The 26,597-nt window shown below is 46.9% G+C and overlaps 1 protein-coding gene across 2 annotated transcripts in view; it reads right to left on the bottom strand.

Moving 5' to 3' along the window:
• TPD52 (tumor protein D52) overlaps positions 1 to 25,865 on the bottom strand; it is a 43,847-nt gene extending 17,982 nt beyond the window's left edge. Inside the window, exon 1 of one of the 2 annotated variants that reach the window (XM_075023487.1) lies at positions 374 to 568. In XM_075023487.1, the coding sequence (XP_074879588.1) occupies positions 374 to 545 (172 nt within the window). In that variant the 5' untranslated portion in view covers positions 546 to 568. Of the gene's footprint in view, positions 1 to 373; positions 569 to 25,735 lie in introns of those variants that run through there. The other variant, XM_075023488.1, reaches the window with a different exon arrangement.
• Between the last annotated feature and the right edge of the window lie 732 nt (positions 25,866 to 26,597).

Consider the following 26,597-nt stretch of genomic DNA (forward strand, 5'->3'; position numbering starts at 1 on the left):
TACTAAGTATGCAATTCCTATGTCCCCTGCAAAAAAAGCTAATAGTCAAACTAGGCCAATTACTCCAATCTTGCAGAAGTTGCCCTTTTGTTCCTAATTTTTTGCTCACTTTGTTTTTCCTCAAACTGCCTTTTTACTGAATTAAGAAATAACAAATAAGGTAAAGCTGGTAAATGCACAGCATGAGATATTACCTACATGACACACCAAAGCTAATAAAACTACCAGAGTTAACAGTAGGTCAACTTTTACCTTCATTTACACCTGAATTATAGCCAAATTTTATAGATTCTTAATCTGAGAAGTTCCTTTTTACTGATATTAACCACTAAGCTTTCTATGTAGAGGGTTGGGGGGGGGGGGGAGATGTTACCAGACTTTGCCAGCGTAGGTGATCCAGGTGGAGAAAGGTTTATGCCAGGCGACAGGTAAAGATAGTTTCTGTTCACTCCAGCATTGAAATCAAAGGGCGATTTGTAATCCTCATATAGATCCATGCCAGAAAATTCAGAGCATGTAGCCATCCTCTTCTTCCACCGAAGCATTCATCTTTGCTTTCTGGGGCAACCCGGAGAGCAGGATTCAGAAACCCTCTGTTTCTTCACATGACACTCACTACACCTCCTCATAAAATTCAGCTCTCTTACGCCTCTGTTAGATTTGATAGAGCCATGTAGCAAGTGATTTCTTGGCCATCTTGTAGCTGCTGCTGTTTACATGGCACAAAGTTAAGTTCCTGTAAATTTATAACCAGGGCTGGACTTAAACAGACCGTTCCTTTAACAAACATTCACAGCACACTGCTCGTGGCTTCTGGAAGAGCCTCTGTCCTCTGCAGAATTGCATCAAGAATCTTCAATCATTTAAATAAAAAAAGGTCAGCTGACTGCAGCTACACCAGGATATCCTTAATCTTCTAGGACACAAAAGGATTACTAGCCGTAATCTATCCTATATACCATCTGTGTAGGACTTTTTCCTCTGATTAATGGAAAATTCTGCGTGCATAACTATTTCTCCAGCTGCTTCCACCAGCGTAATAACCAGTAGCCAGAACCCAGTCTCTGCTGCCCAAGTATCACACTGTAGTGCAAGCTCAGGAGAAGGCAGCACTCATCTCTGAAGGCTATGCTATAAACACCACCTAGGTTTTTTAATGAACATGCTAACATGCATTATGATTTTTGCTCATGAGGCTAAACATATCGGGTGGGGGGGAGGGGGGTGTTTTTTTTTTAAAAAAAGATTATTGAAGTGCACTGCCCTATGCCCTCAGTACTTCAGCCAGCATCATTTAGAGCAGCTTGTTATGCCAGGAACTGGCAACACTGGAATGCATCGTTCTGATGAAATGTATTTATGTTTTGACACATATACCATAAAGAAAGATCAACTTACATAAGCCATCTGACTTCATGCTGGGGGTATAAGACTTAGCCCTGGGAAGCAGAAGTACTTCTTACCTAAAAGAGACACTCAGCACAGTTTTGCAGTGCTTCACTACATATTTTTTTTTTTTTTTTCCTTCCAAGGTCAGCTTCTTTCACTGAAAAAACCCAAGTTTACTAGCAGTGTAGATCACCTTTACAGCAATTTCCTCCCAACCCCACACCTTCACCTGGGCTCTTCACTGCAGCCTGCCCACAAAGGAGCATAATCAAATGGACGTTAATCTTTTCCTCCACCATAAGAGTGACGTTTTAAGACAGAGCCGATCAGAGACATTACGCCATCCTCCACTCAAAGCTGTAGAAGTGAAGAAGCCTTGGCATACCCAAGTCAAGCCTGGGCAATGTATACCCTGGGGATATGAGAAGAAAGCGTACAACTTCTGAAGTTTTAACTTTCCATTTCCACTGCAGTCAGCAGGTGCAGAAACAGACCTTCCAGTTAATTAAAGAGCAGTTCCTTTAGGCTGCAGACCTACATTGGCTTCTGGTGCAGACTACCTGCAGGCTCGTAACAATGACAGTGCCAGAGCCTAAAACACAGGTCTCTATTTTCCGAACCCACTGAAAAGAAGAAAATATAACACCCCCCTGCATTTCTGACACGTGGCTATGGCATCTGCCAGAAATACTGCAAAGTTCACCTGACAAAGGTCAAACCTTTGGTCACAGATTCTAGCTAAAGCATCCACAGGCAGCAGAGAACTGTTACATGGCTACAGTAATAATACACTATTAACCAAGCACGCTAATATGAATAGCTACTGATTCTGCTTTGCAGCCTTCCCTTGCATAACTCAGCAGACAGGGGCTGCCTTCTGTACAAAAGGCTCAGGCACTAGTTGTACTAACTGGCTTAGGCGAAATGACAAGTTATCAGATGTGGCACACTGGAAGAGCTGGGCATTTTCTACCATTGCTCTCCCAACACAGAAAGAGAGAGTGAAGGTGAGGCTACCCCCTAGGACTTTTTCCCAACCCCAGAGAATCATTCAGTGTAACACCAGTCAATGCTAGCAGGCTACAACAACTGAAAGTAGCTATTACAGGAAAAAGAACCCCTTATGAAGATCTGTTCATCCCTGCTAACAATCGGGAATACCATTTCCTGGCCAAGGGCATTTACTGGAATCAACACTTAACGTTCTTGTCATTTACAGGAAACTCCCCGTGTTCAGTTTTACTCTATACTACCCATTCAAAAAAGATCTGGTACTCTTCCTGCATATTTGTCATGCAAAAATTGGTTTCATGTCCCTAGAGACATCTGGATTGCCAGTCTGACCGCTGACCTGGCCTGTCACCACTACAGACAGAAGCATGTATGGGCCAAACTCCTCAACACACCTTCAGTGTAGTCAGAGAGACAAGTCCAGGACATCGCCCACCACTAGAACATACCTTTGGCTTACAGGGAAGGTTTGCTGAGTTACAAATCTGAGCCTCCACATGAGAGGCTAAATTCTGCTTTTGCCCTGGCTTATGCATAGCCTGAGCACAAGCCCAGAAGTCACCCAAGACAATTCTCTAGCTTTTAGAAGTAATACTGTCCTAAGATCGTTGCCAAGAGAGGGACCGTGCAAGCACTCCTTACTTCAAACTACCCTCTTTGCTCAGCTTTATCTTATAGTGGCCATACAGCTGGGTTGCTATAGCACCTCCCAAACAAGCTGCCTAAACACATCGGCCTCCCGCTCTCTTACCTGCAGGAGTTTACAGGAGTGTTGCTCCTCACTCATTCTCAGCTACAAATCCTACCTGGTGATGAAAGAAGCTGTCTTGCTAAACAAGCTTCTTCCTCATCACCTAGGGAAGTTTGATGGTCTTCACCATGAAGTACAAGCCCATCCGGCTATAAGTAGAAAGCACTGCAGTCCACTCTTCCAAACCGGCTATAGGACAACTTCTAGGCTACCCATCATCCCTAACTCATCCACTTCAGGAAAGACAAGTACTCCCCTGCCAGCCATACCAGTCAGTTTATCCACTTCTTCCCCAGTAGCTCCTTAGCACACCCAGGGATTCAGGGCAGAGCAAGGCAGCACTCCCTCTATACTGCCTAAAGGCAGTCTGAAGAAGACAGGCCCTTCTAGCTGTTAGCGTGGCGCATTTGGAAGAGGAATTTCTCTCCAAGGAACTTTCCAAATTAAAGTGATGGCCCCAAGGAAACAAAGCACGATGGGGGTGACAGACAGCAGCCACACGGAACAGGAAAGAAAGGTTTTGCTCTGCAGCATGAAGCTTTTTGTCAAGTTTAGCAGCTCTTGACAGTCTGAACACAGCTAGGCAATGGCAGGAATTAAGATTTCTCTACACTATGAAAACAGGCTCATCATGAGGTCTTTCTAAAGGGCCTTCCCATGACCAAAATATCCCACTGCATGGCCTTCCGCCTCCTCACTCTTCACAGTAATTCAAAGCACATGCAGCTGGCTTGAGGTAGACCTGAGGCTGTAGAGCCATACCCTGGTAGATGTACCATGCCTTCCCAGTGCAAGACATAAATTTCAGAGCTGAAGGTGAAGTTTAGACTTCTGTTATGTGGCTTAGAGTAGTTACTGTGCATGCTCAAGTATCTTTGTTCTTTGCCCTGCATATCAAGTTCAATTGTTACAGGTGTACCTTGGTTGTTACTGCAGGTATCAACTGCAAGCCAGTACCTTAAGAGATCTTGAAGTCTTAAGGATGCACCTGGTCCAAAGACATGTATAGCAGGGGGGGGGTGTGATGGGTTGACCCTGGCTAAACGCCAGGTGCCCACCAGAGCCGTTCTATCACTCCCCCATCCTCAGCTGGACAGGGGAGAGAAAAAATATAACAAAAACTTGCGGGTCGAGATAAGGACAGGAGAGATCATTCACTAATTACCGTCACGGGCAAAACAGACTCAGCTTAGGGAAAATTAGCTCAATTTATTACAGATCAGCCAGAGTAAGGTAATGAGAGAATAAAACGAAATCTCAGAACACCTTCCCACCACCCCTCCCTTCTTCCCGGGCACAACTTCACTCCCGGATTTCTCCACCAAGCCCCCCCAGCGGCACAAGGGGGACAGGGATGGGGTTTACGGTCATCACACGTTATTTTCTGCCGCTTCACCTCCTCAGGGTGAGGGCTGATCACACTCTTCCCCCGCTCCAGCGTGGGGTCCCACCCACGGGGTCAGTCCTCCACGAACTTCTCCAACGTGGGCCATTCCCACGGGCTGCAGTTCTTCACGAACTGCTCCAGCATGGGTCCTTTCCACGGTGTGCAGTCCTTCAGGAGCACACTGCTCCAGCGCGGGTCCCCCACGGGGTCACAAGTCCTGCAAGAAAACCTGCTCCACGGGCTCCTCTCTCCGCAGATCCGCAGGTCCTGCCAGGAACCTGCTCCAGCGCAGGGTTCCCACGGGGTCACAGCCTCCTTCGGAAACCCACCTGCTCCGGCGTGGGGTCCTCCACGGGCTGCAGGTGGATATCTGCTCCACCGTGGACCTCCCTGGACTGCAGGGGGACAGCCTGCCTCACCAGGGTCTTCACCATGGGCTGCAGGGGAATCTTCGCTCCGGCGCCTGGAGCATCTCCTCCCCCTCCTTCTTCACTGACCTTGGTGTCCGCAGGCTTGTTTCTCTTACATGTTCTCACTCCTCTCTCCAGCGGCTGTTTCTCACTCTCCCAACTTTTTTTCCTTCTTAAAAATGTTATCACAGAGGCGTTACCACTATCACTGATTGGCTCGGCCTTGGCTGGCGGCGGGTCCGTCTCAGAGCCGACTGGTATGGGCTCGCTCTCTCTCGAACACAGGGGAAGCTTCCAGCAGCTTCTTACAGAAGCCACCCCTGTAACCCCCCCCGCTACCAAAACCTTGCCACATAAAACCAATACAGGGGGTTTACTCACTATGCAAGAGATTAAAACTGAAGATTTTGCTCTTCCAGAACAAGTGCTCATTTGCCCTTAACAACTCATGATAAATAAGAGGTTGGTACTTAAGTCATCCATGCCATTTCAGGAGTTGGTGTTTGAGATATTGGCACAAAGGTAGTTAACGTCTGTCAAGGATGGTTGAACCAATTACTGACGAACTCAGCTGAATGTTACAAAGTGGCTCAGAAAGGCTTGGCAAGCCTCTGCAAAGCCTTACCATCACAACTCCTCTGTAAGCTCCTCTGTTAAGGTCAGAGAGTGTGCTTAAAGCTTTCCCAGGTAACTGTTTAGCTTCAACAGTCAGCACAGATTATGCAGGTCATGAATCATAAGGGAGGGAACTTCCTGCATGGCAAGAAAAATTATTAAGTTTGAGCAAACACTGTTAACCAGATATTTGCCTGCCTAGTCTCGGACATCACCGTTCTTTCTTCAGATACCACCTGCTACCCAAGTCTGCAGCTTCCACCTTAGCCCAGTTTAAGTAGGCAATTTAAGTAAGGCAATATAGTATTAAAGCACTACCACCTTGCTGGTAGCTAAGCAAGGACAAGATGTTATGGTAGCCTTGCAGGGAAGCTGCTTTTTGCACCTTTAGGGCTAGCAGAACAATAGTTTGTTTATACCTAAAAAAGTTACATCCCTCTTTCCTCAAGAAACCAAACCTAGCTCAATACTTTGAAGAAACTAAGCTATATATTCAGTAGGGTTTCATACAAGGAGTTAAATGTAAAATGGAAAGGCTACCACTAATGCCTTGGGATTGGACAAATACAGTGGCTACCTTAGGACAAGATCCAAACAATACTCCAGATAAAGCTACCTAAATAACGAGTCCACAAAATCTGTGCCTAATCAGAGTTCTGCTGCCACATATGCACCTTCAACATCTTGGATGTCCTGTGTTTGTGTCCTGTTTAAGCACAGAGATGCCAAACTTGTGCACTACAGTCCACACTTTTGGCAAGCCTACCATGACTCCAGCACTTAATTCAGCAAGCAGAAAAGGATGGGCGAAGGTGAGGGGAAGGGTTTGTTGCCAAAGAGGGGGAAGAGGCACTTGCTGTTTAGAGAGCATAGCAAAAATATTCAATCTCTTATTTCAAGGTTGATTGTTAAGATTCAACTGCCTGCTCAGCCTGGTTTGAATTTGCATCTTCTACAGTCTGTTAACAGGGAAGACTGACTGGAGGCCTTCCAGTAACTGTGGCTGGAGTAAAGAATTCCAGTCAGGTTTTCCCCCACCCCCATCTTTCCCAGGTAGACCCCAATCAGGCAGCAACAGTCAGGCTCCTCTCCCCACTCCAACTAAGTTTTATAGGGCATAAGCCATTTTAAGAACTGTAAAGCTACTTAAGCATCTTAAGCCAATCTAGGTTCTGCAGCATCAGTTTGATCTTCAAAGTCTTACCAGTTTACAGATGAGTAAAGCCTTTCAGCACCTGATTGAAGGCCTTAAAACTGCATTAAGAGAGAAAGATGCCATGAAGCAATAGGACAGAAGCCCAAACACTAAGCAAGCCTTAAGTTAGTACATTTGTGCTCCTATTTCCATGTTGTGCTCTCTCCCCTCCCTTTAACAGCAGATGACTCTTTAAGCCCCTAAGATTTGTGCATGACATGAATGGAGCTGCAGAATTACAGGAGTTGCTGAACAGTATGAGTACAGGCTTCTGCAGCCCTGTTAGTAATGGTCAGCAGAATGTGGCTTAAGAGTTTAGGCATTTGCTGTCTTCTAGCAGAACCCAACTCAACACCACCATATTAATCTCATTACTTCAGCCTCCCCCCACATGCTTTCTCTGGACATCATCTCCCTGATGTAACAGCATTGTCCAGCATAGTTCTTTGTACACAAATATCTTCTCCAGCATTTTCTTAAGACTATATGCTGCCTTCACTTACTCATATTAAAAAAAACCAAAAAAAACCCAAAACTAACACCAACAAACACCCCCCCCCCCCAAAAAAAAAAAAACAACAACCAAACAAAACCCTCTTGGAATGATCAGTATTCTCCCAAGATGTATCACCCTGTAACACAAACACTTCTGAGTGTTACAGTTAAGGATTATGGAGTTGCCAGTATTGCTCTTTTCTTAAACCAAAGCCTCGGCCCACAGCATTTCAGGCTGCTGACGCATGTCTTAGCGAAGGCAGCAGTTCTCTCCTCCTTCCCATCCAATAATAAACTGACTAATTTCCTGAGATCTCGTGTGGGAACAGATCCACACTCCTGCGTATTTGCCACTAGACAAGCTGATACCACAGTAAGGCTCATAACCTGTTTGTATCAGACAGTCTCTGTATTTGCACAGGTTCTCCGCTACCTTTTGAAGACATCTGCTCCAGGACTTCAAAGATTTTCATTAGGCAGAAATCCCTGACTTATGGCAAAGTTTTGTGTCTCAGTGGTCAAAGCAGTCACATTTGTCAATAACAGGTGAAAAGTGTTTCCAACCTATGGGAAGAGTCCAGGCCAAAGGACACAGTAGCCAGCACCCCAGAACCAGTGATCAGTTTGGGCATTGCATCAACTTTGGCAAAGTCAGGCCAAACTCTGCAAATACAGAGGAACATTCCCTAGTGAGATTAACAGAGTCAAAACACTGTCAGGTAGATTTTAGAGGAATGTATTTAGTTATTTGACTTCAGCTGCTTATGCCAGTTATGCTGCCATTCTTCAGAGACTCCAGTCCCTGGTAAGAGACTGAACCTGTCAAAAACACTGGAGAAATAGTGCTGAGCTGCAGCCAGATGACAGTTGGAAAAGATGAGGAAGAAAAGGCTGTAGTGCAGAACGGGATTGTTTTAAACAAAGTTTTAGTATGTAACCTTGCAATCCAATTAAAAGCTTTACTTGAGTGAGTTCAATTGGAGTGACTCCCAGCCTCCCTCAGAAGACAAGAGTGCCCTTTTGCACTCTTAAAGCAAACCTCCATCTTTCAACACTGCTTCCCAGAGCCTGCATTTCTGAAAAGCAGCTCCAGAAAAGCCCACCATTCTCAGTCCACAATATCAAGTCCCACCATAAAAATGATATTGAAGTTTTAAGAACAGAGCAGATCTGATTACACATTAGGCTGAATCACATACTGCGATATCTGAAAGGATAATCACCAAAAAAAGCACCATACATAGTCTTAGCAATCCTTTAATAATACCAGCAACAGTCTTCAATGCTTGAGGTACACACTAGCTCTTGCCACGAAATTACTGAGTTCATGCCTGGATTTGGTGTAGCACAGAATTTGCACCATTTACTACCAAGGACAGAAGTACAGAAGCACCTAAGCAACCAAGCAGCACGTAATTTGATGCAAGCAATGGGGCTTAGGGTAAGTACTTTGGAGATACTCAAAAGCCGTCTGGACATGGTCCTGGACAACCAGCTCTGGGTGTCCCTGCTTGAGCAGGGGGGTTGGACCAGATGACCTCCGGAGGTCCCTCCCCACCTCAACCATTCTGTAATTAAGACATTGCCTGTACAAAGTCACAGGCTGCTCACCCAGATCCTCCAAGGTCTGCAACCCTGAAGAAGCTGTTGGGGAACATGAGGAGTCCTGGTGCCCTGATGTTAGCCAGCCCTTCATCTTGTGAACTGGATTTGCAAATACCTACTTGCTGACAGAATAAACTTCAATTTTCTCCCATACTTTCTAAACTGAGGTATGGACAGAGACTTCACAGGAGACTTGGCACTTCCACACATCTCTCAATGTACAGGAGTATTATGACAGCTGACAAGCAAGGCAAGAGCATTTACAACAGCAGTGACTACTTTGATTTCAGTGAAGAGTCTGCAGGAAAAAGGTAGCTGACCAGTCCAGTTGGGCCAGATTCTAGAGGAAAAAAAAAGTCCTGTATTTGCATAAAAGGGACTGACTTACATTTTGCTCACAAGATGAATAGGCAAGCAACTTCTTGGGCCTGACATGTGATTCCAGACTTTCAACACAGAGGAAGCTCTTGGCAAATATGTTTTAGAAAGCCATCCACTTCTCTCTGACCCTTCCTTCCCCAGGAGGGAAGTGAATGTACGCCTCTGCAGCAGGAATAGTTCACTCTTGTACACAAAGAAAAGCTTGAATTTGACAAATCAGCTATCAGTGTCACTACGCTAAAACTACCCTATAACAGGAGCCTCTCCTCCTCTTACCATTTAATCTATCGATTAAACAGAGCCCAGGGAAACTAGGCTGAAGTTAAGTCTTTGAACTCCCTTCTCAGGCTCCTCAATTCAATCCTTCACCCACTCCAGTGCAGGTTCCTTTATTCCTCCAGCAACTTTCCCTAGTGCTTGCTTTTGGGTTCTCCTAGTAAAGCTCCTCAGTCCAGACAAAAGCTGGCACAAAAGCTTCCAAACACATGTTGGTTCAGCTAAAGATGTTAGCTTGCCCTTCAAAAGCACTAGGAGAGTCACTTCTGTGCTTGGGACGCAGTAATCTTTAGCGTTGTCGTACAAGTCGCCCACAAATAGTCAGAGCACAGTAATCTGCAGGTGTGCTCCCACAAAGGATGCACACATAATACCAACTGGAGTGAAATTTGTTAGAAGCACTGCTAAGCTTACCAACAGAAGATAACAAAGCATGGAACACTCCACCTTGTCAAAACAGCCTTCTCTTGCTGACATAAATCCATTCCAAACATCCCTAACACTATCGAAGGAAATGGCTAGCTGGCTGCACTCCCCTAAGATCCTGCCCAACTTTCTAAATTCAGACAGTGTTCAGATACCTTCACCCCGGCAACCTCACTGCAGATTTGATAGGACTTAATGGAAGCATCATTTTGACTTCTGTTGTTACACATACATGCACTGTGCAGTGGCAGCCTTCATACAGAAGCCTGGCAGTCAATCTTTTGCCAGGTCATCTGGATACCGTACCTTTTATTTTTTCTGCCTAATCCCCTCATTGGGCTACCCTGCCCTCTTCTACGCTCACAGCATCAGCTGGCTTAAAACATATCCAAGCAACATATATCAGAAGTCAACTGAAGGTACTTGATACTAGCCTGGAGCCATTTCAGTAAGCTACAAAAGCGAACAAGTGCCCAGGCTTCTAACTTACCCTTCTTGTCCTCAAACCCAACTTTAAGTTTATTGCAACTTGGGAGAGAATTACACCCCCCAATAAATGCATATTAAAACGTGGGAATTAATTTGAAAACTTACAGCTGAATCCAGCCCTTATTGTACATATTCACCAAACAGAGGTGGCTATGCACAAGTTTCTGGGACACCAGTTACTTTTAAGTGGTCCCCCCTGAGAAGCACAAACCTTTCTAATTTCTCAAGTCTCACAGCTCCTTGCAGTCACATCATGTTCTTGGAAACTGCGAAGCTGTAAAAATGTGTGTTTTTTGGCAGAACTTCCACACACAAGTTACTGGTTGCATGGTTAAGCTGTGCTCCTGCTGTAGTCTGGCTCCTTATTCGGTTATCCATGACAAACATAAGAATAATTCAACATGATGATGGCAACCACCAGGTTGATACTATTCCCTTCTCAGGCCTTGACTAACCAAGTTTAAGATTTAGACTGGTGCTGTCAAACAAGTGTAATTGCATAACACTTAAAGTATGATTTCTCAAACACAAGCAACTGCAAGTAGCAAGCTGTGTAGAAATCCTATTAATAATTTTGCTCTTGGCTTATCTGAGAATATAGTGTGAAATGTCCACAAAACTGTAAAAACCTGCCTAGCTAGCAGTAGAAGTGCACTGGCACAATAAATATGCAATCATATATGCCCCAGAAGTCTCTCAGGTCATAAGAACATGCTCCTGATCCCCCTTCCCCAACTGGTCCAATCACACCCTTAGACTACTAATGTTTTTTGCCACAAGCCCTTCAGAGAACCAGCCTGTCCATGAGGTACTTAAAAGCCGACAACAGACATTGAGCCATTTACGGAGCTTATCCAAGCAGATCAGCCCATAATGAAGACAAGCCCATATTATTCATCTACATCTCTCACTCACTGCAGAATTTTGGTGAGCCCACCTAAACTTAAGAAAAAAAACCCTAACATAGGAGTGTTAATAGCACACCAACAGATTGCTGGTATAAAGTACTCCTGCACACTGATGCAGCAGTTCACTATTACTGGGTATCTCTCATTTGAAAACACAGAATAAGTTGTGTTGTTTTCTCTGCAGCATCAAACAAGATACATTACCTATTCCTTTACAGTCCAGCATTTTACCAGTCACCCATCCAACCAAGCAGTGCTTGAAGTGTCCTGTTCCAGACAGAGTTTGGCTGCTACTTGCCCATACTGCTACACAGCATAACCAGCCAGGCAGCACCCGTTCCTGCAGTGCTTCCAAACTGATTTGGAGCAGTGGCTATCACTAGCACAGGGACCTTGAACCACATTCTGCCAGGGCTGCAAACTGGTCAAACTCAAGATGTGGGGCTTGATTATTTCTCCACTGCTCTTAATCTCATTTAAGAGGTAAGAGGGAGAATCCTGTAACTGTGCACGGAATGAACCAGGAGCAATACACTAACAAACCAACTGCACTGACTGGCTTATTTTTTTTCTAATACAATGCAGATAATACATCTACCTTTAAAGTATTACAACCACTGAAGTTCCCATTATATTAGTAAGTGCTCTGAGATTTTATCCGAGCGATATGTCCTTGAATGACTTTTAATGCTGCTTGAGCTGAGTAAATCCTGTTAAGAGACATTTGCTCCTACTCCAAGTCAGACTAGGACAGTAAATTAAATGAAACTGTTAGCCTAGAGAGATACTGCTGTCACACAAATCAACACAGTCGTAAAACACTAATCACTCCAAAAGCAGAGGAAGGCAAAGAAAAGGGTCAAGAAAGTTTGTCTAGAGATGACTCCACACAAAGAGATAAAGCTTCCGAGGATTTCCAGGTCCTAGAAGGACTTAAGCATATCCCCTTCCATCAGATCGGACTTTGGACATGAGACACCACTTTTTGCCTCTGGGTGACATTATAGGCAATCTTTATTTGCTTTTTTACAACCTACACGGGTTCAGATCAGAAAAGTACTGATCTCGGATCATAAAAGTACTAATCTCTCAAAATTTCCAAGCAGTATTCATATATTTATGCATCATCTAGTCATGTCCCAGTCCATTCCAAAGGTAAGTTTTCCTAAACATCAACGTGCTTGGATAAGCTGATCTCCAGGCTCCTCACTTATTATTTCACAGTAAAGTAAGCAGAGCAAGTTAAAACCATTTATTTTACTGAAGTATATGAAAGTGGACAAAACTGGAAAGACTCATCTAGATGAACAAAGTCGGGCACACATTTTTCCCGATTCTGGTCCAGCCGACATGATGGAAACTACAGGGGGAAGGAAGAAGTGCAGTGGGTTTGAAAGATCAAAGTTTGAAGGATGTGTCTGGAAGGAAATTGAGATTCAGCTCTAAAAGTTGGAGCAGAGTGGGGGGAAGAATGGAAGGAGGGTTTTTTGGAGTTTTTTGTTTGGATTTATGTGGTTTTGGTTGTTTTGTTTGGGTTTGGTTTTTTTTTTAAAGAAAGCATACCTCCACTGCTTTTAGTGAGCAGCTGGTCCAGAACTGCACTGCACTGTTTCTTCACGTTGCCTCCTCACAGTATTTGACCTGGAACTGAACATCACTGCAAACCCTAAAAATAGACGTTTGCACTGCTAAGTGAAGTCTAAGTTCAGCATCATTCCCTACTGCACAAGGCAACACATCACACACCCCATTTCACAACTGTAAACATCAAACAAAAAAAATACATATATTTGTAGCCACTCTAAGGACTGGTCATGCTCCAGTTTAGGTTTAATGGATCAGTTCTGTTTAACGGATTAGCCTGGTAAACTTTTCAAACTTTACACTTAAGGATTGGTCTAGCTGATACCTAGCAGGTTACTGTTACATCAGGTTTGGCGCATCATAGCTCGGCCATCAGCACAGAAACTACTCAGAATAATTCAGAGCTTAAATAGCTATTAATAATGCAATTCAAAATTTTTCATTCTGCATTGCCAGATAAAAACTGGATCAGGATATTGAAGAGGGGAAAGTCCAAGCTCTGATTGGCATACTGTTTCTTCCCAGTTGTCAATCCCCAAGTGTATAGTTTAGCTAGGGAGCTGTGATGATATGGTATTATTATTAAGGCCCCATCACACACACCCCCCCTCAGAAATGCTGCTGCCACCACCTTGCATGAAGGGGAAACAAGACCTCTCTAGTGACATTGCCTTGGAACAGGCAGACTACAGAAGTTTAGTTATTTTACTTGATGCTTGTTTTGTCCTCGACTTATCAGTTGACCCTCCCAAAGAGCTTAAAAAGTCTTCTCAGCTCCTCTTGACTACACACAGAGGTCTTCCTTTGACTTCTGTATCCCTCTTCCCATTCCATATTTTCACTTTCTCAAAAGATGCTTCTTAAATAGGAAAGTACTCTTCATTGGGGATGGGGGGGGGGGGGGGGAAGTAAGTTTCTGTGATTCACCAAGGTGAAGTTTGCTCTTGAATTGTAAATAAGAAACAGAAACATATTAAAGACTTCACGTACCAGTGTGCTAGAATGGAATTAGAGACGACTATAAATTTATTCCAGTAAAGCCCTCCCTCTTGCTGTTTACTCCAAAAACACTCCCTTGCCACAGCAGGAAGCATTCAACAGGTTGCTCTGCAGATTCCACTGACACCCAAGTTGCTTCCCTTCTTATACAATCTCCAAAAGTCTTTCACGCCAAAAAATCTACTCAGCAACAGGCATGCAAGCCAAACAAAACCATTCAGTTTCAGAGCATCAATTCCAACAGTTTTCAGTTCTTCCTGTTTAGAAATACGCAGAAGCTAATTCTCCCTGCTCACCACTGCTCTTGCCGACCTTAGCACTCACGTTCATCTGCAACCCACACAGAATGGTATCAAAGCAAGATGCCCCAAACACTCTTTAAGGGTGGCATGAGTTTCCAAATTAAAGATTCAGATGATGTCTGTGATTTATCATAGAATGGTTTGGGTTGGAAGGGACCTTTAAAGGCCACCTAGTCCAACCCCCCTGCAATGAGCAGGGACATCTTCAACCAGATCAAGTTGCTCAGAGCCCCATCCAGCCTGGCCTTGAACACTTCCAGGGAGGGGACACCCACAACTTCTCTGCACAACCTGTTCTGTTGTCTCACCACCCTCATTGTAAAAAATTTCTTCCTTGTATCTAGTCTTCGTCTACCCTCCTTTAGTTTAAAACCATTACTCCTTGTCCTATTGCATCGGGCCCTACAAAAAAGTCTGTCCCTGTCTTCCTTGTAGGCCCCCTTTAAGTACTGAAAGGCTGCAATAAGGTCTCCCTGGAGTCTTCTCTTCTCCAGGCTGAACAACCCCAACCCTCTCAGCCTTTCCTCACAGTAGAGGCATTCCATCCCTCTGATCATTTTTGTGGCCCTTCTCTGGACCTGCTCCAACAGGTCCATGTCTTTCCTGTGCTGAGGACTCCAGAGCTGGAGTCAATACTCCAGGTGGGGTCTCACCAGAGCAGAGCAGAGGGACAGAATCACCTCCCTCGACCTGCTGGTCACACTTCTTTTGATGCAGCCCAGGATACACTTGGCTTTCTGGGCTGCAAGCGCACATTGCCAAGTCATCTCCAGCTTTTCATCTACCAGTACCCCCAAGCCATTCTCCACAGGGCTGGTCTCAATGCCTTCATCCCCCAGTCTGTACTGATACTGGGGGCTGCCCCAACCCAGAACAATTTGCAGGAACAAACTACACACTTAATAGTGTGAACAACTTGCAGCTCAGAAGCTGGTGTTTTAAGCAATGCACCCAGAGATGTGCGTTAGGCAACAGGCTCACCTACTGTCCCAGCCATGCTCTCAGCGCACCAACTGCCTTTCCTGCAGGACTGCTAAAACCAAGTCTTCACAACCACGATTTGTGGGGAAACATACTGAACAAGTACACCCATACACACTCCAGCAAAGCCATGAAACTCTTTGCTTCTGTAAAGCACTCTGTACTGTCTAACCAACCTAACCTGCGGGCAGTTTGTGCGAGACTGCACACGGCAGCAGTGTCCTGCAACGTATGCAGCATCTCTCTGACAGTTGTTACATGCCTGGTGAGCTTCTGTTTTTTTCCTCCCTTGATGGGAAACACAACTAAGCAAGTTTATATTGAACAGCAGCACTGGTTGCTGGAACTGAGTAATAAAGGATGCACTTGCAGTAGGCTTATTTCTCTGAACAAATTAACTATTGGAGACAATGCAGTCCAAAACCAAATTCTGCCCCTAACATTAAACACTCGGAGATTCCTCCAGAACATAAAAACATAGTTGACTGAGTATTTAAATATTAACATAAAGGGCAGGAAAGCAGGACTTGTTCGCGTCTAGAAGTCAAGATCTTATTCAAAAAGAGACATTCAGCCACTGCATTTTACTTTTCCAAAGAAGTTTACTACTACCTGCTTAGCGTCCACTCTCATTCTGCCAGACTGAGTAAAGTGCTAACATGTTTTCTAGCAAGGCACTGAACCCAGAAAGGACCACTATTTAGACTGATCTGCAGTCCTGGCAGAGCATCAAGATCAATACCCAAAGCTCAAGTAGCAGTTCACAAGATACAGACAGGTCTTACTGCTGTACCTCAGCATTTGCTAGAAGTGCATTAAGAAATACAAATGTATTTCAGAAAAGGCTAGGATTTAAGACTGATTCCTAGAAACAGTTCTTTAAATGGTAGCAGCAACTGTTTATTCCTTCCTCAGAGTCTTCAAATGAGGACGTTTAAAGTGGGTGTCCAGAACACACCTTTACTGCAGTTAAGGATTGATTTATTGGAGAAAACAACAGTAAAGCTTTAAAGTCTTCCCCTCCTTCCCAATTACTGCACTTAAATCATATGATAGTAGTAGCCAGCTAGAAGCCACAGCGGAGTTTTTAAGCAGTTAAGCTACATAAATTAAAGGCCAACTTCTATGGAGCACAGGATCCCCTCCACACACATCCTCAACCTGGGTTTGGGGTGTGTGTTCCCAGCCCAAGCTTGGGGCTGAGGTCCTCACATACCCTGGGGCAGGAGCTGGTGGGGAAGACAGCGTGCAGGGGTCCAAACGTGCCCTGAGACCTGGGAGAAGTAGGGAGCCAGACCCATGCTGTGCTCAGTCTTGCTCAGTAAGATGATCAGGGATGAGCCACTGCTTGGCAGGCACCAGCACAACCGAGCTTGCCATTTCAGACACATTACCTGGCCTTCTTCAGATGTCCAGAGAGTTTTCTCCTTGGGATCCTCTGCAGTAAATTCTGCTCCCTGCACCTTCGAGTGAATCCAGAGGTGGTGACGGACCACATGGCAATGCTCTGAATACAGCAGGTGCACACATCCCTTGCTCGAGGACCCACATGCTACCTACTCAGGGCCCTATAGATGCACGGCACCTCAAGAGTCTGCCTAGCCAATTGACACAAAGGGCCGTCACAACCCAGAGGACAAGGTGGCAAAATAAATACCTGCCAGGCAGGCACCAGAGTGGTCCTGGGAGAAGAGAAAGACAAGAACTCACTGCAGGTCTATCCCTTTACTCAAGATCAAATCCCCCCTAAAAAAAAAAAAGTTTTGGAGCACAATGCTGCAAGTGGCTTGTCGAGGAGATGAAACACACAGCATGAATGGTGCTTTTAAGAGCTCATGGCTCCAAGCAAAGCACATTGCAGTAAAACAGCCTGTTTTCCTTCTGCCAAGACAGCGACATCTGGCAACAGGAAAGTCAGTATTTAAATAAGGCTCCTTCCCCAGCCCATGCACTAGGCTGGTACTACTCCTGATGCTTCTCATCCCTGAACACGTCAGCTGCTCAGCAAGTCTCTTCAGGGACCACCTAGCACAGATTTGAATGATGCTATGGAAACAGCATGCAGCAGCGTGTGATCCACTCATGCGGACTGAAGCCTGTCTATGTTCAGGCATAAAATTAAGCTTTGCAAACAGCAATCAAAGCTCACAGAAGAGTCACCAGGTTAGTTAAAAACAGTGATTGATTTGGGGGCTTCTGCTTTGCCTTCAGCCTGCTTCTCAAGACTCCTCAGATGCAGGCAAAACATTTTTGAGCTGTGCTAAAGGGATTTGTCTTCTACAGAGCAATACAGCGACTAGAGAGCAAGATGCATTTCAGCCAGTGTGAGCTGTGCCCATTTCATACCCCTGACCCTTCTTTTGGGTTGGAAGTACTGGTTCCTACTTAGAGGACAGCTTCTTTAAAGATGCTTATAGCCAAGTCCTTGTACAGCTCCACTCCTGGGAGCCTGTGTGAGGAAAAGCAGGGGACGTATCAGGACCCTAGACGACTCTGCAGAGACCACAGGGGACCAGAAGATGCAAGTTTAGAGAAATGGCCTTCTTCAAAGGCAGCCCTTCCTGCCAGCAGCTACAGGTGTCCAATATTATATGAGTATTCCCAGGGACTGGATTGCTGTAGAGCACTGCTATGAACGTCAGACAGCGATGACTCGAGTGGAACCATCAGGGGGGGTTCTTTTAAATTCTGCTATGCTGATCAAGTTAATCAAGACTTTCTAAAGCCATGATGTGATACATGTTTAGGCAGAGACAGTTGAAGAGAGAGGGATGAGCGGGATTCCTTTTTGCTCATCTTAAGACTCCTGCTAGTAGTTTAATTAAAGTACTTTAGAAAAAGTAAACAAAGCAAAACAGACATGAGAAACATCCTCAGTGCTCACAGCTGAAACATGCAGTTTTGCCATGCTAAAGAGCAGCTAAGAAGCATTACCTACAAAGCTTCTTTTTCAATGTTTTTGACGTTTCTCTCACGAACCGAGATCACTGCCAAGCATGGGCTCTGATCCTAGCAAAGCACAGGGGAAGCACCTGACTGAAAACACCAACTCCAGCCCAGGTTGCCTCCCTTGGTACATCTTTTCATCTATATCCCAGGCTTAGGGGGCTCTGATGAAACTCCACTCCCCTCTAGCTGCTAGAGAAGGGAAAGCAAAACAGGAAAACTGCTGTTCTGCCTCTGCTAGCCTCTCCAACCACTCCCAGCAAGCTGTAGCTACTCACCAGCCTCTTTGTTACCCCACCATACCATATTGCCATTGCTAGTAACAGGCCGTAAGCTTTGAATGGAGTTTGCAAGGCCTCAGGACTAGAGGCTCGTGAGGCTTGCCCTGTCTAAGCTTTTCTTGGTTCGCCTGCAGCTTTGTTTTACTTGGTGTATCTCAGAAAGTGGAGACACAGGATGTGATAGTACAGGCATGGTATGATACATAATAGGGCACAGGGTTGATGCTGGAGATCCCACAGCTGTAAGAAAGTCATCAGTTGCCAATGGAGATCTGCAGGTGGACAAAACTACTTTAGAGGTAACAAAGGGAGCAAAGAAATAGTATCCAACATATATAAAAAGCACTTAATATATTTGGATGTAACATGAAGCTTGCAGAGCAATGAAAGAAAGCAAATCTGTTTGCTTTTTACACAAGGACCCCACTGGATCCTACAGTGAGGAAGAAGCAGCCATCAACATCCTCTTCCTCCCAGCAAAGGAGTCACAATACTGACAGGTTGCTGCAATACCCCTGCCACGACCCAAATGACACTACCAGCCTCAGAAGCCAGGGGAAGGATGAGAATAACACCAGGAAAAGGTGTAGAAACCAAGTGCATACAATGTTACCTTTATTATTACTAAGACTTCATCTGTATAAATAGTCTTTTTCTGTAATAAGATATAAACTAATAATCATTCTTGAATTAGATCATTAAAATCTCAATTACATTAACAATAAATTATTGGGTTGCTTTTTTTTTTATATATGTATATATACACACACACAAAGCATGCTTCCTCTTTGCCTATGAAGTTTTTAGACACAGCACACTTTTGTTGTGCTGCTGGTAGGCTACAAGCAGGAGGGGGGCAGTTCAGAAGCCTGTCATTCCATGTGTGGTACAGCATGTTCCTACAGACCTCAGTTCTGCAGAAATTAAAGGAGCGTCCCAGGCTCAGCCAAGGCAGCGTATACTTTTGCTGGAGCACCCCACTGTCAGTGAGCATCCAAGGACACATATTGCTCTGGTCTCACACTCTGCAACAGAGAAGTCAGCTTGTGAAACAGAAAAGCTGCCTCTTTCAGTGACAGCATTCATACCACAATAGTAGCACTGGTTTCTCGCTAGATAGCATCAATCTACCCCTTTCTGTTCAGGGGCAAGTAATAGCACAATGAGTGTTTTTCTGCACACCAGCATTTGCTGGCAGCCAGTCTACTCTCCACTGCACTGCCCCCCCAGGGGCGACTGGCTGCAGACTCATGCAGAAAATTGCCACCACTTGTGGCTGCAATAGCAGAAAAATGCATACAGCTGTCTACACCTCTGCCAGATAAGTATTTTCATAGCAGGGCAACCATGGCTTACAGTATCACTCTGCCAGACTGCCAAAGCCAACACACAGCTACATGTTCTTTCAGCTCCCTTAACCAGGGCCAGAAGAGAAGGAGGAAAAGGAGCAAGAGGAAATGGCAGGAGTGACACTGAACCTTCAGGAGAGATCCAGATTAGAAAGTTATGGGTAGCTGGTCTGTTACTGCAGGCCTTTTCAAAACAGAAGGCTTGTGGTTGAAAGCCTACCCTCCAATACAAGGTTTTTGAGTGAAAGCTCCCAATCTCTCTGGCTAATACACACCCAAATATGAGGGACTTTGAGGATGCTCTCACTACTTTTAACAGGAGAGAAAGCTGTCCCTCTGGAGTATTAAATTGAAGCTGACACAGAGTGACAGTTTTGGCTGAACAAGAGCATTTCAATTTAGTGCTTAATCTCGCTTAATGCTTGCTTTCCCTTTCAGTCACCCTTTGACATTTTCTGCTTACTCACTGCAGGATATTAAAAGGACAAGGGTAAACACCTCCTTTCCTGCATATAGCAAATCTCAGATCAGAAGTGCCCATATTACAAAGACTCCAGTGGAGGCAACAGTGGGGTCATCATCATCCTACCTGGAGGTGGGCTTCTCTTAAAACCATGAAAAACACTACACCCATCAGATGTCTGCTGCACAGCATCCAGCAACCAACACTGTTGTTCTTTCCTATTAAACTAAGAATGGAGTTGTTGGGGTTTTTTTTTCTTTTGAAAGCTGGTCAAGAAAACATTGGCTTTCAAGAAGACTCCCCGCACTGTATCTGCTGCCATGGAAACATCACTTTTTGAAGACATACAGCTGATATCCACCCTTACCTGCGGTAATGTCCAGCACCCTCAGGAATCAGCAAGCGACAAACAACTTACCGATTTTACATGGCAAATCTAGTCCCTTGACTTCACGCAAGACTTCTCTGTACTGGCTGAGGGGCTCCCTCCCCATGAAAATTTTCTAGACCCCTTCCTGTTAAAGGAGCAAATAGTTGTGAAGAAAAAGGAGAAAGCCTACCTAGCACCCCAGCCTTTACAACACTCAGGGCAGCCAAAGCAGCTTTCGGGGTGCCCTCGCCCAGTAGGGTCACTTCATGGCAGAAAGCATCAGAAGCCCCAACACCCATTTCCCTCACCACCCGGCTCCTCCCAGGACTACGTGGAGATCTGGCTCATGAAACAGGCTGTTAGTCAAGAGCTACTGTATTTAGGACCTGTAGAAGACAAGGAAAAAAAAAAATGCATGTACAAGATCGACAGGAGCAAGAACATAAATATAAATGAAATTCCCAAGGCAGACTAGTGCAGTATATCGTTATTGGCAGTGCCTGCAGATGGAAGGGGCTGTGCTCAGAAGTCTCCAGGCACAGCTGAAAGCAGCTCAATAGCACTCACAGCCAGGCCAGCTTTAGGAGAGGTGTTAACATATGGCAGCCAACTTCAGCCATAAAGATCAGCTGTTCACACTTTACCCACCACAAAGCACCCAGATCAAACAGAGCAAGGCGCTTGCCTAGGCTGCACCAGCACAGTTCTTCAACCGGAGCTGAGGCACAGTGCTTTGTTTTGAGACAGCAAGATCAGGTCAAGCCTCCGAGATCTGCCATTGCTTAGATGCATGTTTGCAGTGGGAGAAAGGGGAACCCATGGGCTGTTTCACAGGGCTTCAAAGTGTGGGAAACTGGAACAAACAGGACTTGCATCAATTTCATGTCACTGGGATTTTAAAAGCCCCGAGCAGTTACAGCTTGGCCTTGTTGGCGGATCAAAGGAAGCAGATCCTTAGCTAAGCTTTCCCTACCCTGAAAGGTCTGAGAGCAGGCTTTACATTGGCTCGGTGAAGGATTGTCTTGACTGCATGTGACAGCACTGGTTATAGGGAACAGAAACAGAAGATCCATGCATACCACAAGCAACAGACTCTTTCTACTGCTGGAGAGCCAGGCAGGCTCCCTCCTCCACCTCCTCCTGAAGTGGGTGTGAGCATGAATGAAGAGTTCAAGTTACCCTTCAATGCCCAAGCACTGGAGAGGGCAGGAACAGCTGACACTGCTCCAGCCTCTGGCTGCCGACCCCACGCCGCTGCTTGTGCATCAGCTGCTCCAGCATCCCTCCAACACAGTGCACCGATCCCCCCTGCATTTCAGTACCTCATTCATGCACCAGCTTGAGGGAGGAGGATAGCAATGCCTTTAACTCTCATAACGCCACCCTGTCAAGCCAGGACCCTCAGTCTGAGTCAGAACAATGACACTTCCCCCCCATCCCAAGTTTTTCATGTAAGAGAGGGGAAGATTTGCTGCTGTTCAAGAGACCTACTAACATTAACTGTTCTGCTATTTTTTTTTCCTCTTTCATCTTCAAGTCACTGCCACAGACACTCAGTTCAGTGAACTCATTCTTCCTCTGCACTTCCGACAACAGCTATCCACTTTTATTTACTTACAAGTGTTTGATTTCACAATTGCACGTTAAGGAACAAAAAAAATTCTTACCTACAGTACTGCAAGTACTTAGTGATAAAGAAAACAAATAAAGCAGTAGAAAAAGGTGCAGCTTCATCCATTAGGACAATGGGGGAAATCTAGTCCTACTGCCAGCAACAAGTTCTTTCTGCACAAAAGGAAGATTAAAGTCCATTTTGTCAGCCCCAGAAATGCAAGTCAAGGCCCTAGGAAAAGAAAGGCTTACATACTCTGTCAAGAAATCGTGTAGTGTTTTGGGACTCCTAAGTTCCACAAAACCAGAAGATTTTGAAAGACACCAGGTTACATAAGCGAAGAGCTGCTGAAGCCTAAGATTATGGAACCCCCTAAGCACAACATCAGAGATGCAGTATTAGCAGGTAACTGTTTGTGCCATGCTGCATGTCTTTATGAAATTGCTCAGTGGCACAGTCTCCTCATTCAGAGCACATCAGCACATTGCTTCTACTGTTGGGGTGGCTTTCTCTTTTTTTTTTTTTTTCTTCCAGTGGTGAGCCATACTAGCACTAACAGTACCAGTGGCAAGCCACAGAGACTCTTTTTGCAACCAAAACCAGGTACACTTTTTTTTTTTTTGAGGGGGGGGGGAAGCCTGAATCTTTGTGAAAACACAACTGCAGTTATTAGTCCATTCACCAACTGACTCCATGGTGAAAGACCAGATTTTTTATTCATGGCAGCTTAACGCAAAGCAATAGAACAAGGGACTCCTCATCTCGGGATAATATTATATCCATTTGGCTTGAGCTGACACTACTGCTTTGGTGCTTGTAGTCACAGAGCAAGAGACCCCAAGCGCTTGCAGCCCAAGCTTTCCAGAGCAGTTGGAGTGCACTGAGCACCATGTAGAAGGATACAGCCAGGTCAAACATCCCTTCACTGAAAATAAAGACACTTCAAGTGAAAGATTGCTCAATGGCTCTGATGCTGCCGATGGTAGGCTAGTAACAACCCTTTAAGGACTGCTGCCATTACGAGAGAGGGAAGACTTAAACACATTATACACCTGGAGGATTAGCCTTGTCTACTCTGGCTGCAGTCTTAACTATAACCTAGATTTTCCTCCCACCTCCTAACTTTCGCTAGCTGAGAAAGCTGTCATCGTAACAACGAAAAGTACAACCTCTGACTCACACTTTTAAACAAATTAATTTCTCGTTAGAGGAGGCAATCCAGGATGTTGAAGCCAGCCCCAGAGACAGGACCTGGCAGACTGGATTTTAGCCAAGTACGTGGCTTTGGTGAGTAATACCGTATCATCAAGCACAATTTCCAATGCAAGCACGCCAGTTTGCCAGGAAGATGGGTCTTTGAAGGCTAACTAGCAGGGTATTAGAAGCCATTAATTGAACAAGCACAAGTATATTGGCTGTTCTAGATTTTCCTGCTGTACCTCCATGTCTTTACCTCACCCAGAAGAGAAAAATAGCATAATCACCTCCAAAAAGAAGGCAGAGGAAGAAGGTGTTGCGCCATGTTTGCTCCGTAACACTCACTTACGTCACACTAGATACACTATTCTGATACACAACCTGAGGTGCAGTACCCTCTTCATACAAAGCAGTATTTACACAAAAATTAGTTCAATAGCAAAACAAGCCTCTAGAAAGTGTCAGCACTGTCACTAAAGCTTTTCAAAAGATCACAGTATTTCACTTTCTTTTTCCATTGGAAGTTGTTCAAGACCCTGCAGTTGCAATAAAGGTGTTTGCCTTTTAATAGGCTCAAACACAAAGAAAGAACTTCAGGACAAATACCGAAATCTGTGTTAACACTCCTGCAGTTGGAATTAAAATTCTGATCGAACTGACAGTTGTGCTGTTTTCTGGCTGAATAGTTCTGTTTGTTAGTCCCCAAGAATAGGGTTTGATTTGTTGTTTTTTATGTTTTGTTTTGTTTTTTTTTAATTTATATATATTGAAGGCAGACACAGGACTTCAGAGTGGTTGAAAGAACCTCCCTGAAGAGGTTCAGCCCCTCACCAGATTATCTTCTGCTCCGGCAAAGATAACTTGCCCTTTTCTCTACATACAGAGAAACTCAGAAGTCATTGCTAATTGTACGAGTGTACTATAGCAGCCTCAAAACACTTAAACGAGTGCACGGATTGATCAAGGTTGGCACCTGAACCTGGCAGAGCGGAGAGCTTGACCCTGCAGAGTCAGGGGTTACACTCCCAGCGCCTCGTGCGCTTTCAACACCGCTGCTGCCACAAGTGAATGCTTCCTACCATCCCGTGGACGCTCAGCAGGAAAACGCTGAATGAAATCAGTCCAAGGGTGCAGGTGCAGATGCTGAGCTGGGCCGAGCAGCCCTACCAGCTTGCTCAAAGTAGCTTATTGACCCCGGCCTGCCTTACTTTGTCTGGTGGAAAGCAGCTGGTGTGTAGTTCCGTACTACACCGTATAAAAGACTCCAACTGATATACGGATCAGTAGAACATATATAATATATCTTTGTGGGAGAAGCTTTTACAGCAAGAGAGCCTGCTTTGTCTGCATCCAGGCCAGCCCTCATCAAGGCACCAACTGCTCTCCTGGGCAGCAGTCCCAAGGTTGTTTTTTTTTTGTTTTAAGTAAACCACAAAGTTTGAGGGAGAGCGTTGCAACCGCGGCCGCTAGGACAACGCTCTTCCCCAGGCAAAACGCACACCGGTGAAGCACCACCGCCTTCCGAAGCCCACGGCCCCACGCAGGCGACAGCCCGGAGGTGCCACCCCCGCTACCGCTCAGGAGCCGAGGGGCGGCTGCCAAAACGGAGCTGCCAGCTGCCGAGCAGCCCCGGGATGGAGACAACTAAGAGCGAATCAACCCTCCGAACAGCGCTGGTTGATCGAAAGTTGCACGCTCGTAAAATGAAAACGCTCCAGGGTGAGAACAAAGTTTATGGTCCCCCCAACCCCCGTGGGAAGGTCGGGATTTACTGCCCGCGCCCGCCGAATGGCGGCACCCACTGAGGCGGGGGGGGGGGGGGACGGGACGGGACACGGACGGGGCCGCCCCGGGCTCTGCCGCCCGCCCCGAGACCAGCATCCGCCCCGCCGGTTCCGCATTTCCCGAGCCGACGGCGCGACGGGAGGCGCAGCCTCGCCACAGGCCGGCGGGACCCGCTCCCGCACCGGCCCCGGGCTCCAGCGGAGCTACCTCAGCCGGCGGCGCTCCGCTCTCGCCGTGGACCCCCTCACGCCCGCCACGGGAGTTGTTACACCTCGTGAGGGGATCTCCCCCACCCCCCCCACCTCACCCCCCCCGTCCCCGCGGGAAGGGTGCGCCCGGCCGGGCCCGCCGCGGGCTCAGCAGAGCAGGGCAGGGCAGGGCCGGGCCGGGCCGGGCGTGCCGGCGGCGGAAGGGCTGCGAGAGGAACCGCCGCCCCCCCCGCCGCACGGCAGCGCCTGGCACCGCCACCCGCGGCTGCCTGAGAGGAGGCGAGGCGAGGCGCAGCGACGGCCGCCCCCCCGGCTCTACCTTGGTCCCTCGGGGGTTCCATGGCGGCCCCGCGCCGGTCCCGGCTCTCCTGGCCTCGGCTCGGCAGCCGCCACCTCCCCCCGCCGGCTGCTGGTTGGCAGCGGAGGCGCCGCCCGCGCTGGCGGGGCGGGGCGGGGCCGCCGCACGTCAGTCAGCTGGCCCGCCCCGCCCCTCCCAGGTGAGGGCGGGCGGCCGGGGCCGGGGTCGGGGCCCGTCGGGCCGGGTCCCGGCGGCGGGGCCGGCCCGGTTTTCGTGCGGCAGCGCTGAGGCGCTCAGAACCAGCCGAACGGACCCACAGCGCCTCGGGTCTCCGCGCTGAGTGAGGGCAGCGCTTTTGCCTCCGGTAGCGGGAGCCCTAAAGCTGGCCGGGGGGGCCCTGTCCCACCGCAGCCCCCGCTCCTGCGGCCGCGGCGCCTTCCCCGGGCTCGGGCCCCGTCGTGCGTGCGGCGGCCGGGCAGCGCCTGGGGGCGGCCGTCGCCGTCCCTTAACGCGGCCCGGAGGAGGCGAGACGAGAAGGACCCGCTGCCCGTAATTAATTAACTCAGACGAGCAGGCGGAGGCTGCGTTAAGGCCGGCGGCTGAAGAGATCCAGCTGCGCGGCTGGGGCGGTTCCTGGCGGGCCGCGGCCGGCCGTTCTGCCCCCTCGGTCCGCCGTCCGCGCCTTCGCAGATGGAACTGGGAGCGTGTTGGCGGTGGAGACCCCCCTGCGAGACTCGCTGGCGCTTACACCCGGCAAGCCGGTGCCTTGTGGCTGCGTTAAGGAGGCTTTAACGGTTGAGAAGAAAACCGCCACCGACTCTCCCGGCTGCAAGCTGAGCTCTTTCTATTACAACAACATCAAGCGCAGAGAAGTTTTCGTTAC

Source organism: Buteo buteo, chromosome 3, assembly GCF_964188355.1.
Source record: "Buteo buteo chromosome 3, bButBut1.hap1.1, whole genome shotgun sequence".
NCBI classification, from domain to species: Eukaryota; Metazoa; Chordata; class Aves; order Accipitriformes; family Accipitridae; genus Buteo; species Buteo buteo.